This window comes from Coregonus lavaretus, assembly GCF_964263955.1.
Source record: "Coregonus lavaretus genome assembly, chromosome: 8".
NCBI lineage: Eukaryota > Metazoa > Chordata > Actinopteri > Salmoniformes > Salmonidae > Coregonus > Coregonus lavaretus.
In genome coordinates, this window is record NC_139995.1 from 29,401,834 (window position 1) to 29,421,970 (window position 20,137).

At 43.2% G+C, this 20,137-nt stretch overlaps 1 protein-coding gene across 2 annotated transcripts; it reads right to left on the reverse strand.

Annotated features, from left to right (window-relative positions):
- Nucleotides 1-9,047: 9,047 nt before the first annotated feature.
- LOC311133841 (serine/arginine-rich splicing factor 3-like) lies at nucleotides 9,048-18,618 on the reverse strand. Of its 2 annotated transcripts, XM_084167436.1 has the most exons (7): nucleotides 18,529-18,618; nucleotides 17,598-17,662; nucleotides 17,117-17,327; nucleotides 16,526-16,666; nucleotides 14,644-14,682; nucleotides 9,755-9,841; nucleotides 9,048-9,570 (listed from the first exon to the last, which is right to left on the reverse strand). In XM_084167436.1, the coding sequence occupies exons 2-7, from the start codon at nucleotides 17,602-17,604 to the stop codon at nucleotides 9,543-9,545; spliced, it is 513 nt and encodes a 170-aa protein (XP_084023562.1). In that variant the 5' UTR covers nucleotides 17,605-17,662; nucleotides 18,529-18,618; the 3' UTR covers nucleotides 9,048-9,542. The 2 variants fall into 2 exon arrangements, with proteins under 2 accessions (XP_084023562.1, XP_084023563.1); XM_084167437.1 differs by lacking the exon at nucleotides 17,598-17,662.
- Nucleotides 18,619-20,137: the final 1,519 nt, after the last annotated feature.

Sequence of the window (20,137 nt, forward strand, 5' to 3'; positions counted from 1 at the left end):
CTTGATTCACTGAAAAGGATCATCAGTGTTTTGTGGTCAGTGCATGAAATGACGACCATAGTGGTACTGATGGAAGCGTTTCACAGTAAAGACTATAGCCAGACCATCCTTGTCTAACTGTGAATAACCCTTCTCAGCACTTGTCAGCGTGCGTGATGCGAATCCAATGGGTTTCTCTGACCCGTCCTCCATCTGATGAGAGAGTACTGCCCAAACGCCATAGGGCGAGGCGTCACATGACAGGATGATCTCTTTGTCTTGGTCAAAATGAACCAGCAGTTGTGCTGATTGTAGTAGTGCTTTCACTTCCTTGAAAGCTTTCTCTTGTGCTGGCCCCCACTTCCATTTACAGTCTTTGTGGAGCAGCTGATAAAGTGGAGCCAACACTGTTGACAGCTCCGGGAAGAACTTACCATAGTAGTTCACCATGCCCAGGAACGACCTGAGTTCGGACACATTCTTGGGGTTTGGAGCTTCCTTGATTGCCCTGACTTTGTCCTCCACAGGACACAGACCCTGCGCTGTGATCTTGTGACCTAGGTATGTCACACTCTGTGCTTGGAATGTGCACTTGCTACGCTTCAGGCGCAGCCCTGCCTCAGAGAATCTCTTTAACGCCTGGTCCAGATGGTGGAGGTGCTCCTCCTCCGTCTCCCCTGTAACCAGGATGTCGTCCAGGTACACTGCTACATGAGGGATCCCCTGCAGCAGATTGTCCATTGTCCTCTGGAAAATGGCTGGGCTGGACGCCACTCCAAAAACCAAGTGGTTGTACCTGAACAAGCCTTTGTGCGTGTTGACTGTGACATAATCTTTTGAGTCCTCGTCCAGGAGGAGCAGTTGGTAGGCGTGACTCATGTCAAGCTTTGAGAACGTCTTGCCTCCTACAAGCGTCGCGAACAGGTCCTCCACCCGCGGCAGCGGGTAAGTGTCTAGCTTAGAGGCCCTGTTGATGGTGAGTTTGTAGTCCCCACATATACACACCGTGACATCACTTTTCAGAACGGGAATGATTGGATCTGCCCAGCAGGAGAACTGAATGGGAGTAATGATGTTTGTTTCCTGCAGCCGCTCCAACTCATCCTCCACTTTATTTTTCATGGCGTAAGGCACTGTCCTGGGCTTGAAAAAGCGAAGCTCGGCCTGAAGATCCACGAACAGCTTAACTGCAGTGCTCTGCAGTGTGCTCAGTTCATCTTTGAAAATCTCAGGGTACTTTTGAATGACATCCTCAGTCACTCTGGTGTGTTTTATCTCACCCCAGTTCAGTTGTATTTTGTTTAGCCAGTCACGCCCTAGTAAACTAGGCCCATTCCCTTTCACCACCAGGAGCCGTGCTCTCGCTTCCTGGCTGTGCAATGTCCACCTCTAGAGCCCCCAGCAATGGTATGGTCTCCCCGGTGTAGGTACGCAGTCTGATCCCTGCCGGTGTGAGGGCAGAAGCCTGTTTTGAGCCCCACATTTGTTTGTAGGTCTCCTTACTGATGACAGAGGCAGAGGCCCCCGTGTCAACCTCCATCCTCATCTGCTTTCCATCTACATTTACGTCATTTAGCAGACGCTCTTATCTAGAGCGACTTACATTATTTATTTTTTTCATACCCCCTGTGGGAATCGAACCCACAACCCTGGCGTTGCAAACGCCATGCTCTATCAACTGAGCTACATCCCTGCCGGCCATTCCCTCCCCTACCCTGGACGACGCTGGGCCAATTGCGTGCCGCCCCATGGGTATCCCGGTCACGGCCGGCTACGACAGAGCCTGGATTCGAACCAGGATCTCTAGTGGCGCAGCTAGCACTGCGATGCAGTGCCTTAGACCACTGCGCCACTCAGGAGAGTACCTACCTCCACTGTAGCTTAGATAGGTTCTGCGCGCGGCTCACTCACATTAAACATGTTGTAGGAACTATGCTCTTCCTCCTCCTCTGTGCTCTCTAGGTGGTGCGCTGCTGACTGCAGCTTCGGTGCTGTGAACTTGCCCTGCCCAGTCCGCCCACCCTCTGGCTTGCTCCTAGGACCCCTGCATTTTTTAGCTAAATGTCCCTTTTTGTTGCAATTGTGACAGACAGTATCCTTGAACTTACAGTTGTTTGCATAATGTGTTCCTCCACATCTGAAACATTCCACTGCTTTTCCCCTTTTTCCTGCCGCCTCTTTTGTCACCTGATGCACTGCATAACTTCCACTGTTGGCCTTTTGAATATTTTTCGCATTACTAGCGGCCATCTCCATCCCTTGAGATAGTTCTAATGCTCTCTTGAAAGTCAGTGTGGCTTCCCCCAGCAAACGGCCCTGTATGCTATCCTCATTAATGCCACAGACTAATCTGTCAAGGAGCATGTCCTCTAACATAGCCCCAAACTCACAATGTTCAGAGAGTTCACGTAATTCAGCATCAAAGTTGAAAAAATGGCAGTTAAACTTGAACCTCTGGACAATCACTGAAGGCTTTGGATTGTGGTGAGTCTGAACGAGAGCAACTAGGTCCCCAAAAGGAATTTCTCCCGGTCTCCATGGTGTAGCCAAATTCCTCATTAGCTTGTAGGTTTTAGCCCCACACACACACAAAAGAATAGAGTGCTGTTTAGCATCATCTGTTATTCCATTTGCCAAGAAAAAGTGTCCCAACCTTTCCACATATTCCATCCATTCCTCGTTCTCTTCCACAAACTCAGTGATAGTCCCAAACATTGCCATTATAACGCCAACTTGTCCTTGATCCTCGTTACCGATTTTCCCTCCAGCGGCAGCTGCTCTCAGTCGCTCATTAAGCTAGCTAACTGACTACCTCCACTGTTTCTTAACTAGCTAGCACATCGCCCTGTACCTGTTGATGAGGTTTGATCCTCGTCACCAAAAATATGTAGTAACTTGACAAGGAATGCCCACACGCATTTCAATATTACTTTACTTTCAACCTAAGAAATAAAAGGTATACAGCCATGTACAAACATTTACATTTACGTCATTTAGCAGACGCTCTTATCCAGAGCGACTTACAAATTGGTGCATTCACCCTATAACCAGTGGGATAACCACTTTACAATTTTTTTTTTATTTTTTTTTTAGAGTGGGGGGGTAGAAGGATTACTTTATCCTATCCCAGGTATTCCTTAAAGAGGTGGGGTTTCAAATGTCTCCGGAAGGTGGTGAGTGACTCCACTGTCCTGGCGTCGTGAGGGAGCTTGTTCCACCATTGGGGTGCCAGAGCAGCGAACAGTTTTGACTGGGCTGAGCGGGAACTATGCTTCCGCAGAGGAAGGGGAGCCAGCAGGCCAGAGGTGGATGAACGCAATGCCCTCGTTTGGGTGTAGGGACTGATCAGAGCCTGAAGGTACGGAGGTGCCGTTCCCCTCACAGCTCCATAGGCAAGCACCATGGTCTTGTAACAGATGCGAGCTTCAACTGGAAGCCAGTGGAGTGTGCGGAGGAGCGGGGTGACGTGAGAGAACTTGGGAAGGTTGAACACCAGACGGGCTGCGTCATTCTGGATGAGTTGTAGGGGTTTAATGGCACAGGCAGGGAGCCCAGCCAACAGCGAGTTGCAGTAATCCAGACAGGAGATGACAAGTGCCTGGATTAGGACCTGTGCCGCTTCCTGTGTAAGGCAGGGTCGTACTCTCCGAATGTTGTAGAGCATGAACCTGCAGGATCGGGTCACCGCCTTGATGTTAGCGGAGAACGACAGGGTATTGTCCAGGGTCACGCCAAGGCTCTTCGCACTCTGGGAGGAGGACACAACGGAGTTGTCAACCGTGATGGCGAGATCATGGAACGGGCAGTCCTTCCCCGGGAGGAAGAGCAGCTCCGTCTTGCCAAGGTTCAGCTTGAGGTGGTGATCCGTCATCCATACTGATATGTCTGCCAGACATGCAGAGATGCGATTCGCCACCTGGTTATCAGAAGGGGCAAACGGTACAAATACAGAAAAACGATACAGCTCACTCAACATGTGGTAAAGTCACATTGTACAGATTCAACTCTGGGTGATGACATCATCAAATGGGAAAGGTCACGGTCAATGCCAATAATAACCCTACACACATGAATAGTAATCATACTATACTGTAGGTAAGTACAACACATATTCAATGTAATTATTTATATAGTGTCTATAACTATAACTATAACACTACAGTATAGATATCTCCCTGGCATATTACATAATTTATGCAGCAGCATACAATACATTTTTGGACTCACCTTGTTGTGCTGCGCTCACTTTAACAGGAATGTGGCGCGGTGATCTTTCGTGGGCAAATTTTGTCATCAAACTTTGTCATCAAAGTCGGGCATTCTCTTGATTTAAGGGTGCTTTCAAGACAACTGGGAACTCTGAAAAAAAACAAGGTCAAATCATGATGACGTCAGTGATCTTCAGGTCAGAGTTCTAGAAAGAGGCCCGAGTTCCCGACTTGCAATTCCGAGTTGGATGACCGTTCAAAACATATTTTCCCAGTCGGAGCTCGTTTTTTTCAGCGTTCCCAGTTGTCTTGAACTCACTGAAATCAGATTTTCTAGTTCTGAGTTTCAAGTTGTTTTGAGCGCGGCAGAAGTAATGCTGGATTGACAGCATGGCCAATGTTGAATGTTTATCCTTTTAAGCTTGGAAAAGAGACCCTTAAACCCAGACTTGGGACCACACACCCACTCCACTGAATAGCAAGCTAGTGATTGCTTTGCAATGCTTGCAGTTAGCCACTGATTCTTTCCAAACCACTCATTGTTGAATTTGCGATTTTCAACTTGTTGTGTAATGTTTATGTCCAATGGCCGATGAGCACCCATACGTTTTATCTATATTTTTTCTTCATTATTTATCTTCATATGACAAGGATTAAAACGGATTTGCCAGTAGATTGTCAACTTGATTCATGATGATGATTGCTAGCTTGCTAAGATTTTGAAAGTATGATGTGGACATGATCAGTCCAATCAAAGCTGCTGTAGATATAACGTGATTTTACGTAATTTTATCTGTGGCCAATGACCTTGAGCCTTCTTGGATGGGCACTTCTAATGTAACTCTATGGCAGCACCCAAGGGGCTTGAATATTCTAGCTCTACCCTTAGATTTGGCGGTGAGGTAGTGTCCCCAGGAATGACAGAACACTGAGCATATCACGGCGCAACTAGAGAACATTACCAACCCCTACGCTCCGTATTTTCCGCTAGCTGCCCCACCACCACAGAAAGCACTGAGCTAGGCTGAAACACCTGCATTTTGGAGCTGCCTTACTCAAGAAAGCAAAAAAGAGATCAAGTTTGTATGCGGCTTTATTAACTACATTTTTGTTTTTTAAAATTACATTGTTTGCAAACTGATATGTGACATGTATTAATGCCAATATAACATGCATCCCCGTCTTACCTTAGCTCACTGGTCACCATAGCAACACCCACCCGTAGTCTGCGCTCCAACAGGTATATCTCACTGGTTATCCCCAAAGCCAACACCTCCTTTGGCTGCCATTCCTTCCAGTTCTCTGCTGCCAATGACTGGAACGAACTGCAAAAATCTCTGAAGCTGGAGACTCTTATCTCCCTCACTAAATTTAAGCGTCAGTTGTCAGAGCAGCTTACCGATCACTGCACCTGTACACAGCCATTCTGAAATTAGCCCACCCAACTACCTCATCCCCATATTGTTATTTATTTTGCTAATTTGCACCCCAGTATCTCTATTTGCACATCATCTTTTGCACATCTATCATTCCAGTGTTAATACGAAATTGTAACTATTTTGCACTATGGCCTATTTATTGCCTTACCTCCATAACTTACTCGCACACACTGTATATATATTTTCTGTTTGTATTTTTGACTTTATGTTTTGTTTACCCCATATGTAACTCTGTGTTGTTGTTTTTATCGCACTGCTTTGCTTTATCTTGGCCAGGTCGCAGTTGTAAATGAGAACTTGTTCTCAACTGGCTTACCTGGTTAAATAAAGGTGAAAAAAAATATTTAAAAAAACCTTGCAGTCAAGTTTCGGCCTCGTGGCAGAGGCAATCAGGTTTTTGGCTAAAATGTCCTGGCACTTCGTAAAGTTCAAGATTATGTTGACCTTAACTAGGGCCCCAGGACCAGTGGAAGCAAAATATGGCCATAAAATCAAAGATCCACCACCATATTGTACAGTAGGTCGTTTCAAGTTTCAAGTTATATTAGTTGCACGGGATACACATGGTATACACCATCCAACGAAACGCTTACTAGCAGGTTCCTTCTTGAAAATGCAACAAAATATAAAAAATAATAAAAGATAAGAATACGGACATAAAGTAAATGGCTCAGTAGAATATAATACATGTTTTAGCATCAGTATAATACAGGAAGGCACAAGTTATAGTCCAATATTTACACGTGTTTTGGGGAAGGGGGGATTGGGGGTCAAGTGTTTGAATTGTGCAATATTTAGCAATTATAAGGTGCACCTATGACATGCCATACATTTTATAAATTTAACACATACTTATCCAAAGTAGTTTACCCTATTATGAGATAGAGGCATTCAGATGGAGGCCATTCATATGATCCTAGGAGATTAGTTTAAGTTTATGAATATGAAGTCGAAGACAAAAGCTATTCTGACAGTAAAGTTTGTTTTGTGACATTATTGAAACTAAATTGTCATTCAGAGTTATAGAATGAAGGGATATTAGGTCAATAATATGTGGGTCATTGCACCTACTGTATAACTGACCTCCTTTGCCCTTGTAATCTAATGGCAGAACTAAGTTACAGTAGAGGTGCGTGGGTAAAATCCCTGGGGAAGCCAAGCCAGAAAAAATTAACATATTACAACCTATGTGTTGTGATGATTGCGTTGTTTGCTCTATAACCTGTTAGTTCATATGCCTTGACACCGTGATATATAAGCCTAAAGCCGAGACAATAAGAAGACAGTGGCAGAATAAATTCAACCACACCTTTGTTTCATTACTGAACTGGAGAGCAACCTCTATCCAGTGAAGTCCACAAAGCATATTGCATGTAACAAACAGTTACATGACCTACAGCATGGTCAAGCAAGTTAATGTTCCCGACATTTTCGGACTACTAAACAACTATTGATTTAGAACCACGGAGAGTTACCGCAAGTCGCAAAGAAAACAGGAGCTGCCTCCACTATTCCAGCACCATTTCAACATCATCAAATCGCCTAAGCTTAGTCTAATACAGTGACAACTAAAAGATACCAAAAACAATTTAGTCCAATCAATGTAAGCTAAATATGATGTGGCTGTCCATGGCTCTGATTTGTGTGTGTGTGCGTGCAAGTACAAAAAACATGTTGACTCACCCTACTTGTAGAGAAACGCCTATGCCATCCTCCTTTCTTTCATGTTGACGAAACAGTCTATGACTGTGTCATAAAGTACAAGCTTTATTTTTTGTTGTCCTAGGCTACCTGGCTAAAATGATTGCTCTCTAGCCTAACTTCCTTTTATAGGCAACGTTAGCTAGTTAACATTAGCCTTCTACATCTAGCTACATACTGAACTTCCATCCTCTCAGTCCAGGGGAACAATGTATGAATTTATGGTTGGATCAGAATCCCCCCCACAGATATGGAGGTCCTGGGCTGGCGTGGTCAGCATGCCATTGCGCATGCCCTCAAAACTTGAGACATCTGTGGCATTGTGTTGTGTGACAAAACTGCACATTTTAGAGTGGCCTTTTGTCCCAGCACAAGGTGCACCTGTGTAATGATCATGCTGTTTAATCAGCTTATTGATATGCCACACCTGTTAGGTGGATGGATGATCTTGGCAAAGGAGAAATGTTCACTAACAGGGATGTAAACAAATTTGTGCACTAAATTTGAGAGAAATAAAAAAAAGTGGGATCATTTATTTGAGTTCATGAAACATGGGAATAACACTTTACATGTTGCATTTATATTTTTGTTCAGTATAAATGTTCTCATTTTTTATTGGTAAATTTTGGGAGGAAGCCTGGCTTCGCTTGGCATCCATGAATACTCGCCACTGCTAACTTATGCCCTTGTCATTGGACCAGCCACAGACTCAAGGCAAAGTAGGGTGTAGCTTCAGTTAAATAAACTTCACCATTATAAAAAAAAAAAAGAGGTAGATTGAACAGAGAATGAGCACCTCAGAATTATGTTTGATTGCTGTTTTAGACATGGAGTCCAACCAGAAAGGGTTTGAATCATTGGTCTGTCTACAGGTACATAAAGTCATATTACCAAAGGGGACCCTTGTTTGACCTGTAGTTTGTAATCAATGGTTGTGCAAATATACTGCACGAAAATATAAACTTAACATGCAACAATTTATTGATTTGACTGAGTTAGAGTTCATATGAAGAAATCAGTCAATTGAAATAAATTCTTTAGGCCTTAATCTATGGATTTCAGATGACTGGACAGAGGCACAGCCATGGGTGGGCATAGGCCCACCTACTTGGGAGCCAGGCCCAGCCAATCAGAATGAGTTTTTCCCCAGAAAAGGGCTTCATTACAGACAGATACTCCTCAGCAGCATGCCACCCCCCACCCTATTCTACAGTGTCATATCGATGATTCCACATCCAAAGCGAGCCCACCTTTGAAGTCAGTAGACAGTGAACCATTTTTATTTTAATCAGGTGAAGTGCTTTTCCCACAAAATAAATGTTAACAATACTTTTCTACAACCAGTTTTTAATTCAGAGAACATTACAAATAGTACGAAGAAAGGAAAAGAAAGTGGAATATTGTAAAGTCAAAATTGAGATAATTGTATTCATTACTACTATTTTCTCATCAAATAGATTCCAATATCCTGAATAAGGGTGTCATTATTCCCATTGACAAATCTTTACCAACAGGAACTGACAGAACAGCAAAAATCCTATAGATCAATTAGATATATATATATATATATATATATATATATATATATATATATATATATATATATATATATATATATCTCTCTCTCTCAACATAGAATAGGTGACCATAGCCTTCCACCACCTCCAGACACAAATCTTGCCGTCATGGGAACATGACGTGAGCACTAGACTATTTAAAAAAAAAAAAAGGGCATTTCCTTGACCTGGTACTTTTATAGACATACAGAGACTCAACACTCAAGTCATGCCGAACTCATGTACACAAATCTCACAAGTCTGTTTTGGACGATACTGACTATCACCAAAATGTACCACTATCACCAAAATGTACCTACTTGCATTTTTGTCAATTTTGGCACTGGAATAAAAGTTTGACTAACATCAATGTCATATGCTATTTTCAATAAGAAGTTGGTTCTCGAGTTCAGCCCTTTCAGTAACGCATTACAACTGCATACCCACTTATTTACAAAATACAGAGGAAATGGATACCTTGCATGTCACAAAGAAGCAAACACTAAACCGTTAACATATTTGATTGTTAAAAAAAAAAAAAAAAGACAAAAAATGACCAGAGGGGATTTTAAAGTCCATCACATGAAACGACTCGCTAGAGGGACGCCCGTTCGTTCATCCATCTTATTTGCCTTCAAACCCGATTGCAGTGAATCTTCTTACTTTCTCTCAGTAGATCTGGAGCGGCTGTGAGAAGGGGGAAAACAGTTAAGCCAGAATGTTAATACAAACTTTATCTGGAGCATTCATGCACTCTCGGAACAATGTTACAGCCATGGTCTGTTACCGTTACATACAAACAAGTAAAGCGGTTTCATTGTTAAGACAAGATAAGATCCTTGCTCTTTCTGTTAAAACCCCTCCTGCTTACCTCCTTGATCGAGAGAATGATCTTGAGGGTTTATGGTTCCTGTCCCGGGACAGAGATCTCTCCCTCTTCCTGTCTCTGGAGAGAGACCTGAATACAGAAGGAACCACATAATTAACCAAAGCAACCTGCATCTTACTGAGGCCTCTGTTGACAAGAGGATGTCATCATTGAGAAGTTTGGAAAGCTGTGCTAACTGACAGAGGGTGTGTTAAGAGAACAAATACTTGTCATACATATATACAGTAGGGAGAACAAGTATTTGATAACCTGCAAAATCGGCAGTGTTTCCTACTTACAAAGCATGTAGAGGTCTGTAATTTTTATCATAGGTACAACTTCAACTGTGAGAGACGGAATCTAAAACAAAAATCCAGAAAATCACATATGATTTTTAAGTAATTCATTTGCATTTTATTGCATGACATACGTATTTGATCACTTACCAACCAATAAGAATTCCGGCTCTCACAGACCTGTTAGTTTTTCTTTAAGAAGCCCTCCTGTTCTCCACTCATTACCTGTATTAACTGCACCTGTTTGAACTCGTTACCTGTATAAAAGACACCTGTCCACACAATCAATCAGACTCCAACCTCTCCACAATGGCCAAGACAACCAGAGAGCTGTGTAAGGACATCAGGGATAAAATTGTAGACCTGCACAAGGCTGGGATGGGCTACAGGACAATAGGCAAGCAGCTTGGTGAGAAGGCAACAACTGTTGGCGCAATTATTAGAAAATGGAAGAAGTTCAAGATGACGGTCAATCACCCTCGGTCTGGGGCTCCATGCAATATCTCACCTTGTGGGGCATCAATGATCATGAGGAAGGTGAGGGATCAGCCCAGAACTACACGGCAGGACCTGGTCAATGACCTGAAGAGAACTGGGACCACAGTCTCAAAGATTAAAATCCTGCAGCGCACGCAAGGTCCCCCTGCTCAAGCCAGCGCATGTCCAGGCCCGTCTGAAGTTTGCCAATGACCATCTGGATGATCCAGAGGAGGAATGGGAGAAGGTAATGTGGTCTGATGAGACAAAAATATAGCTTTTTGGTCTAAACTCCACTCGTCATGTTTGGAGGAAGAAGAAGGATGAGTACAACCCCAAGAACACCATCCCAACCGTGAAGCATGGAGGTGGAAACATTCTTTGGGGATGCTTTTCTGCAAAGGGGACAGGACGACTGCACCGTATTGAGGGGAGGATGGATGGGGCCATGTATCGCGAGATCTTGGCCAACAACCTCCTTCCCTCAGTAAGAGCATTGCAGATGGGTCGTGGCTGGGTCTTCCAGCATGACAACAACCCGAAACACACAGCCAGGGCAACTAAGGAGTGGCTCCGTAAAAAGCATCTCAAGGTCCTGGAGTGGCCTATCCAGTCTCCAGACCTGAACCCAATACAAAATCTTTGGAGGGAGCTGAAAGCCCGTATTGCCCAGCGACAGCCCCGAAACCTGAAGGATCTGGAGAAGGTCTGTATGGAGGAGTGGGCCAAAATCCCTGCTGCAGTGTGTGCAAACCTGGTCAAGACCTACAGGAAACGTATGATCTCTAATTGCAAACAAAGGTTTCTGTACCAAATATTAAGTTCTGCTTTTCTGATGTATCAAATACTTATGTCATGCAATAAAATGCAAATTAATTACTTAAGTCATACAATGTGATTTTCTGGATTTTTGTTTTAAATTCCATCTCTCACAGTTGAAGTGTACCGATGATAAAAATTACAGACCCCTACATGCTTTGTAAGTAGGAAAACCTGCAAAATCAGCAGTGTATCAAATACTTGTTCTCCCCACTGTACATACATACACATATATATTAGTCCCAGTCAATAATAGAGAAGACATCAAAACTATGATATAACACATATGGAATCATGTAGTAACCAAAAGTGTTAAAATATATTTCATATTTGAGCTTCTTCAAAGTAGCCACCCTTTGCCTTGATGACAGCTTTGCATTCTCTCAAACAGCTTCATGAGGTAGTCACTTGGAATGCATTTCATTTAACAGGTGTGCCTTCTTAAAAGTTAATTTGTGGAATTTATTTTTAATGCGTTTGAGCCAATCAGTTGTGTTGTGACAAGGTAGGGCTGGTATACAGACGATAGCCCTATTTGGTAAAAGACCAAGTCCATATTATGGCAAGAACAGCTCAAATAAGCAAAGAGAAAGACAGTCCAGCATTACTTTAAGACACGAAGGTCTTTTACCAAATAGGGCTATCGTCTGTATACCATCAAGCGCAAACTGGCTCTCATGAGGACCAGCACACGAATGGAAGACCCAGAGTTACCTCTGCTGCAGAGGACAATTTCATTAGAGTAAACTGCACCTCAGATTGCAGTACAAATAAAAGTAACAGACATTTCAACATCAACTGTTCAGAGGACACTGCGTGAATCAGGCCTTCATTGTCAAATTGCTGCAAAGAAACCACTAAAAAAGGACACCAATAAGAAGAAGAGACTTCCTTGGGCCAAGAAACACAAACAATGGACATTAAACTGGTGGAAATCTGTCCTGTCTGATAAATCCACATGAGATTTTTGGTTCCAATCACCGTGTCTTTGTGAGGCACAGAGTAGGTGAACGGATGATGTCTGCATGTGTGGTTCCCACACAACCAGCATGGCTACCACACCATTCTGCAGCGACAGGCCATCCCATCTGGTTTGCGCTTAGTGGGACCGCACGAAGCGCAAACCAGATGGTCCAACACACCTCCAGGCTGTGTAAAGGCTATTTTACCAAGAAGGACAGTGATGGAGTGCTGCATCAGATGACCTGGCCTCCACAAATCACCCAACCTCAACCCAATTGAGATGGTTTGGACCGCAGAGTGAAGGAAAAGTGAAGGAAAAGCAGCCAACAAGTGCGCAGCATACAGTGGGGGAAAAAAGTATTTAGTCAGCCACCAATTGTGCAAGTTCTCCCACTTAAAAAGATGAGAGGCCTGTAATTTTCATCATAGGTACACGTCAACTATGACAGACAAAATGAGGAAAAGAAATCCAGAAAATCACATTGTAGGATTTTTTATGAATTTATTTGCAAATTATGGTGGAAAATAAGTATTTGGTCAATAACAAAAGTTTCTCAATACTTTGTTATATACCCTTTGTTGGCAATGACACAGGTCAAACGTTTTCTGTAAGTCTTCACAAGGTTTTCACACACTGTTGCTGGTATTTTGGCCCATTCCTCCATGCAGATCTCCTCTAGAGCAGTGATGTTTTGGGGCTGTCGCTGGGCAACACGGACTTTCAACTCCCTCCAAAGATTTTCTATGGGGTTGAGATCTGGAGACTGGCTAGGCCACTCCAGGACCTTGAAATGCTTCTTACGAAGCCACTCCTTCGTTGCCCGGGCGGTGTATAAATACTTTTTTCCCCCACTGTAGCTTTTTAACTGGCTTGGCTTGGCTTCAATGCCCTTGCTGATGGAAGGAGGTTTTCACTCAAATTCTCACGATACATGGCCCCATTCATTCTTTCCTTTACACGGATCAGTCGTCCTGGTCCCTTTGCAGAAAAACAGCCCCAAAGCATGATGTTTCCACCCCCATGCTTCACAGTAGGTATGGTGTTCTTTGGATGCAACTCAGCATTCTTTGTCCTCCAAACACGACGAGTTGAGTTTTTACCAAAAGGTTCTATTTTGGTTTCATCTGACCATATGACATTCTCCCAATCCTCTTCTGGATCATCCAAATGCACTCTAGCAAACTTCAGACGGGCCTGGACATGTACTGGCTTAAGCAGGGGGACACTGCAGGATTTGAGTCCCTGGCGGCGTAGTGTGTTACTGATGGTAGGCTTTGTTACTTTGGTCCCAGCTCTCTGCAGGTCATTCACTAGGTCCCCCCGTGTGGTTCTGGGATTTTTGCTCACCGTTCTTGTGATCATTTTGACCCCACAGGGGGAGATCTTGCATGGTGCCCCAGATCGAGGGAGATTATGTGGTCTTGTATGTCTTCCATTTCCTAATAATTGCTCCCACAGTTGATTTCTTCAAACCAAGCTGCTTACCTATTGCAGATTCAGTCTTCCCAGCCTGGTGCAGGTCTACGATTTTGTTTCTGGTATCCTTTGACAGCTCTTTGGTCTTGGCCATAGTGGAGTTTGGAGTGTGACTGTTTGAGGTTGTGGACAGGTGTCTTTTATACTGATAACAAGTTCAAACAGGTGCCATTAATACAGGTAACGAGTGGAGGACAGAGGAGCCTCTTAAAGAAGAAGTTACAGGTCTGTGAGAGCCAGAAATCTTGCTTGTTTGTAGGTGACCAAATACTTATTTTCCACCATAATTTGCAAATAAATTCATAAAAAATCCTACAATGTGATTTTCTGGATTTTTTTTCCTCAATTTGTCTGTCATAGTTGATGTGTACCTATGATGAAAATTACAGGCCTCTCTCATCTTTTTAAGTGGGAGAACTTGCACAATTGGTGGCTGACTAAATACTTTTTTCCCCCACTGTATGTGGGAACTCCTTCAAGACTGTAGAAAAGCATTCCAGGTGAAGCTGGTTGAGAGAACGCCCAGAGTGTGCAATGCTGTCATCAAGGCAAAGGGTGACTATTTGAAGAATCTTAAATATAAAATATATTTTGATTTGTTTAACACTTTTTTGGTTACTACATGATTCCATATGTGTTATTTCATAGTTTTGCTGTCTTCACTATTATTCTACAATGTAGAAAATAGTAAAAATAAAGAAAAACCAATGAATGAGTAGGTGTCCAAACTTTTGACTGTAAGTATGATTCAAAATATGGTCCTTTAGTCCACGCTTCTATGACCAATCATCTGTTTTGATCTTACTTGCCCACAGTATGGCTGTTAACTTTTACTATTACGCTTATGGTTGTCAACATACCTGCTTCGGCTGCGGCTGAAGCTCCTCCTACGTGGGGATCTGCGGGGCGTGGGGGTGGTGGTGAGAGGGTGTCAAAAGCAGAGCGCAATACATTGGTGACCCATTGATACCAAACCCATCCGATCCCCAATTACCTGTACTCCCCTGAAGTAAACCCTACAGTCCCCACTGAAAACTGCCCCTCAGTGGGCACAAAGTTATTGTCTACACCCCTCCTAAGGGATGAGAATGGGTGACTGCTGATAAGGCATTTGTAATCCAAAATTCAGTCATCACCTCCCATAAAAAGGTAATGGGTTAGTTAATACTGCCAGCTGAGTGAATGGCAAAAAGTGCTTGGGAAAGAAGTGCAATTATACCAAATGGGAAGAGGTAAGGAAATGGAGGGTTGTAACATAACTAATGGTAAAACATTGGGTACGGGGACTCAATGCTGCAGTAAAATCAAGGTTACATATTGAGCACAACCGCAAAGCACACAAAAGATGGGACCACTGTGACCTAAACCAGGGAGGGACCTACCCTTTGGAAGGGGAAGCACTGATCAGAATAGCTCCTTTGAACATTTAGAAAGTCACAAATTAATAATTCACATTTCTCAAAATGTCAGGGTCCTAGACTCACTGGATGTAGAGCCACTCCCCTTTAAATCAACGGATTACAGTAATTAGTGTGAAATACAAACCACGTTTGATTCAAATAAAAAAGGATAACCTTTTTTTAAGGCAGCTTTCTCTTCATTTTTAAATTTGTAATCAGCAGTGTACTGTATGAAGCAGGAAAAACTTACTAGTCTTTTGGTTTTCAACAAGCTAGAAATGACGAAGGGGTGGCAGACTGTCGGCCGGGTAGGCAGATTTGGCTGAAAAGGACTGGCCAGATGCTGCGAGGTGATTAGTTGGCTGGCGGATGGGGGCTGGCTGTGGATTTTTCCTGCTTTTATTGGTTAGCCGAAGGCTGCTGCTGGTAGGTTGTAGTGTAGACATTTGGGGACGTAAAACGCTGATTGGTCGGGAATGGGAGGTGGGCCGCTGCCGATTGGGTTAAGGTTGGAGGAGGAGGCTGAGAACTGCATGCGCAGGAACCAATGGGCTGGTGCAACCTGACGACTGGCCATGCCTGGGTCATGTGACACGACACCAGCCAAGCTGATTGGGGCACGCTGGTCAGAGGTCACATGATGCTGAAAGAGGACTAGTTGACTGACTCAGAGGGTGGTGAGAAGAGGCATGGTGATGACTCTGTAACGGGGGTTCATTTTTATTAATATAAATGGTAAATAAAAAAGCAACCTCAATTTGTAACAAAAACAACCAATCTAGCATCATTAAGCTTCCCTCCCACCCGGTTCATAGATAGGTAATGCTTTGCAATACGAATCACCTACTTAAAAAGCTAGCTGCGATTTTTACACTTTGCCAAATATTAAAATAATCTTGCAAGTGCACACGGTATAGTACACTTCCAAAACACATTCAGTGCGTCAGGCAAGTGTAAAGCTTGCAATCCAAATTTTTTGAAAATGTTGCAGCAGTAAATGCCAATGTACCTAACTTGGCATACAAAGCAGCACACTTCATTTCACACTGTACCCACCCCCTGGATCTAAAATACCCTGGAACTCGTTAAATTGATCAACAACGATAATGATGAAAACAGCACGTTTTCAGCACCACATCAGTAACCACTGTAGATTACCATGGAAACAAGGGTTCTCAAACAGTCAGAGCTAAACTATCAACATGTTGCAGAGAAACAGGAGACGCAGTTTGGAAAGAAGACACAGGAATAAAACGTTAGTTTAACTAGGAAAAGGGGCAGAAAGGGATTAGTAGTCTGTTGGGTATTTCTATCATAAAGCCCTGTACGGTAGATGGGTTACCTGCGCCTGGCGGGCGGGCTACCACGACGCCCGCGATGCTCATCTCGAGGACGTCTGCTCCATGAGGGAGGAGGACCTCGGTTGCGGGTGCGTTTCTCACCATTAGACAGCTCCACTCGCACACGAGAACCACTTAGTGTCCTGTGCAGATCAATAAGGATGTTACCGCAGGGCATATGGTTAAACAGTCACCAAAACATTATGGCATGCATGGACTTGTTTCGCCAACTATCGGGTAGTTAAATGGAGGCACGTGGCAACTTAAATTAATAGGTAGTCCTTCCAAATATCAGAGTAAGTGCCTTGCTTGGAAACAAGGATCTCCAAGCAAACTAGGCTCTGTCAAAGTTATTTTATAAAGTGAAAAGCATATGGAGATAACTTGGCATTCATATAGAAAAACCAGAAAAGCTACTTCAAACAGTTCTGGAACACCTCTAATTTCTTGTGTCAAACAGTCAATCTGTCAAGTGTATTGGCATGCAAGGAACGAAAACTTTAGTGATTATCTCTCATTTCAACAGTCCTCAATTTCCTGATTCTATCATTCAGTTATAATTTTTTATACCAGACAAACTTCTTAGGCTTTACCTTCCATCAAGCTCCCTCACTGCGTCTGTTGCGTCCCTTGGATCTTCAAATTCCACAAAAGCAAAGCCTGGGGGGTTCCTTGCTACCCAGACACTGCGAAGTGGTCCATAATAGCCAAAGGACCTCTCCAGCTCTGTCTTGTTGCCATTATTCCCCAGGTTTCCCACATAGACCTTGCAGTCGAGAGGGCAATCTCGGTGCATGGCTGGATCTGTAAAAATATTAAGCAGAAGGTATAGAATTAAAACAGGTTCCACTCACTCTTTGGTATTGGAGTTGGTTCACAGTATCTGACTAGTTTTGCTTTCTATGAATCATGCTTCAAAAGGCAGCCAATTGGCCAATTTACAAAATGAACCAGAAAAGCTACATCAAGCAGTTCTGGAACACACACACACCTCTAATTATTTGCAATTATTGTGTCAAACAGTCCATCTGTCAAGTGTATTGGCATGCAAGTAACGAAAACTTTTGTAATTACCTGCCATTTCAACAGGTCTCAATTTTCAAAACAAAAATTGATACTCCTCAAACGTGAATGAGAAACTGAAAGAAGAATTGTCCATTTAGATTTTCACGTAGTACACATTTTCCACACAAATGTATATTCAAGTAGGACTTTACTATAGTCTATGTTCATAACACGCAGATTTACAAATTTCCCTCGACATTCAATTTACAAAGCCACATTCAAACAGCCAGTTGTGTTTATAACACGCAATCAGATGTTTTGCGTCATTGTAGCCGAATTTGGTGTAGCCAACAATGTGCCAGAAATGAATACAGGGCATAAAGCAAGTGGTGTGGAAATGCATAGCACATGGAAATGCATTGCGGTAATTCTTCTAATATATAATTTCCGTGCACGAATAACAGGTTCGGCCATTACTGCGATAACAGAAATTAAGTAATAAGTAGGGTAGAACAAGCTTGTCTTCTGATCCAACGTTGGTCAACATCGCCCACACCCCCTTTGCTTTGTTCACTAAGGTTACTAACTAGTTGTCCGTGTGTAGTTATGCAAAATGGCAGGCCCGGCTGGGGCCTTGCCGAGATAAAACCCTCACGACAATTGCTTGCTCCCTCCCTACTAGTTCACTTTTCTTTCTTTTTTTACATGCCATGGAATATAGTGAGGCCATAGAATATAGTTGCAAATTCACTTAAACATTTGTCAATACAATTACATGATGCGGTACAGTTGGTTTAGCCATTTCAACTAACTTCACTAACTAACTGCGAAAATATTGAAAATGGCTAACATTACTAGCAAGCTAACTCTTCCGTGGGCCAGCTAACGTTAGCTAGCTAGTATAAATACAAGAGCAAAAGCCAGTAAATATAAAATTAACATGAATTGAAAAAATGAAATACATATCACACTTTGCATTATTTAGGTACGTGTTATTTACCGTATTGTAAAACCAACACTAATATTCGATCCGTTTGCAGTCTTTCGTCGAAACGCCTGTCTGTAGCTGCGACATGAGCTGCTAGCTATAATAAAATGGAGACCGGAAAGCTTCTTCTGTGGGTTTTTTATGGCGTTTGGGAACCAACTTTAAGGTGCATTACCGCCACCTACTGGACTGGAGTGTGGACCAGAGACAGTGGCCTAAATCCTACCAAACATTCTCGTCTCCCTAAGGAAACCAAATACATAATTAAATACTAAATCCCCTGAAGATTTACCCAGCAGTTCACTTAATTCTGGCTCTTCAACCCCATTACTCTTCAAATCTAATAACAATCACTCCCTTTCCCTCCCATATTTCTGGCACTGAAATAGAACATCTTCCGCTGTCTCCATCTCCTGACAATGATCACACCTCCCAGTCGGATGTTTCCCCACCAATGTACTGTTGAGCCTTGTGTGTCCCAGTCTCATCCTTGTGACTACACTTTCCTCCCTTCTCTCTTGACCTGAGGACCTCCCAGCCCCAACCTTTTCCTGGATCTTATTCAGGTGTCTTCCCTTTCTCTCCCTGTTCCACAACTCTTGCCATTTGTTTTTAACCACTGTTCTTATTAACCCCTTGGCTTCTGCTTTACTGATTGACAATTCCATCTCAACATTAGGATGTTTAACAGCCTGCTTAGCGATAACATCCACCTCCTCATTCCCCTCTACTCCCACATGAGCTGGTACCCAGAGGAACATTACAAATAACCACATCTGTTCCACCCTATACAAAACCTCATACAATACATCCTGTCTGCTCCGAGACACAAATTAATTTAAGCTCATCAGTGCTGCACAGGAGTCAGAGCAGATGACTACTCTGTCTGGCCTCACCTCCCCCACCCACCCTGCAGCCAATAGTATGGCCAACAACACCATTGTGTAAACAGATAAAAGATCTGCTGATCTTTTTGTCACTGCCACCTTAAACTCAGGAACACTAAAAGCTGCACCTGTCCTCACTGTTTTAGGGTCCTTAGATCCATCTGTGAATATATTCAAGAAAGCACAGTACTGTGTTCTTAAATGTTCACTTACAACTGAATCTACTCCTTCCTTAACATATCTTACCCTCTCAAGCAACCCTAGATATATCACTGGCTGAGGGATTAACTCAGGTGGGATAGCAGGAAGAACCACAGAGGGGCTAAACTCCCTCCCAAACAGTCCCATCTCTCTCGCCATGCCATTGCCTATCCACCCAATGCTTGTATTCAGATTTCATTCATGTTCCCAGCGCTCTAGGAGCAACTCTTTTGTAGGATGTGTAACCTTATGTCCTTGTAGATTTACCCAATATGTCATGGCTAGCTGTTCTCTTCTTAACTTTAACGGCATTTCTCCCAACTCTACCTGCATCGCTGCCACCGGGGAGGTCCTGAGTGCTCCACAACATATTCTTAGGGCTTGGGACTGGATTACATCTAGCTTTTTTAAAGATGTCTGAGTTGCTGATCCATATGCTACAATTCCATAATCCAGTGATGACCTTAACAGTGCTATATATAGCATTTTCAACGCCATTCTATCAGCCCCCCACTCCATTCCTGACAAGCAAC

Excerpts from the sequence above, each read along its gene's own strand:
- LOC311133841 (XM_084167436.1), bottom strand. Across the intron at positions 14,683-16,525 it reads AGCCCGCCCGCCAGGCGCAG|ATCCCCACGTAGGAGGAGCT; the intron begins GTAACCCATCTA and ends CACGCCCCGCAG. Across the intron at positions 9,842-14,643 it reads TTCAGCCGCAGCCGAAGCAG|GTCTCTCTCCAGAGACAGGA; the intron begins GTATGTTGACAA and ends TTCTGTATTCAG.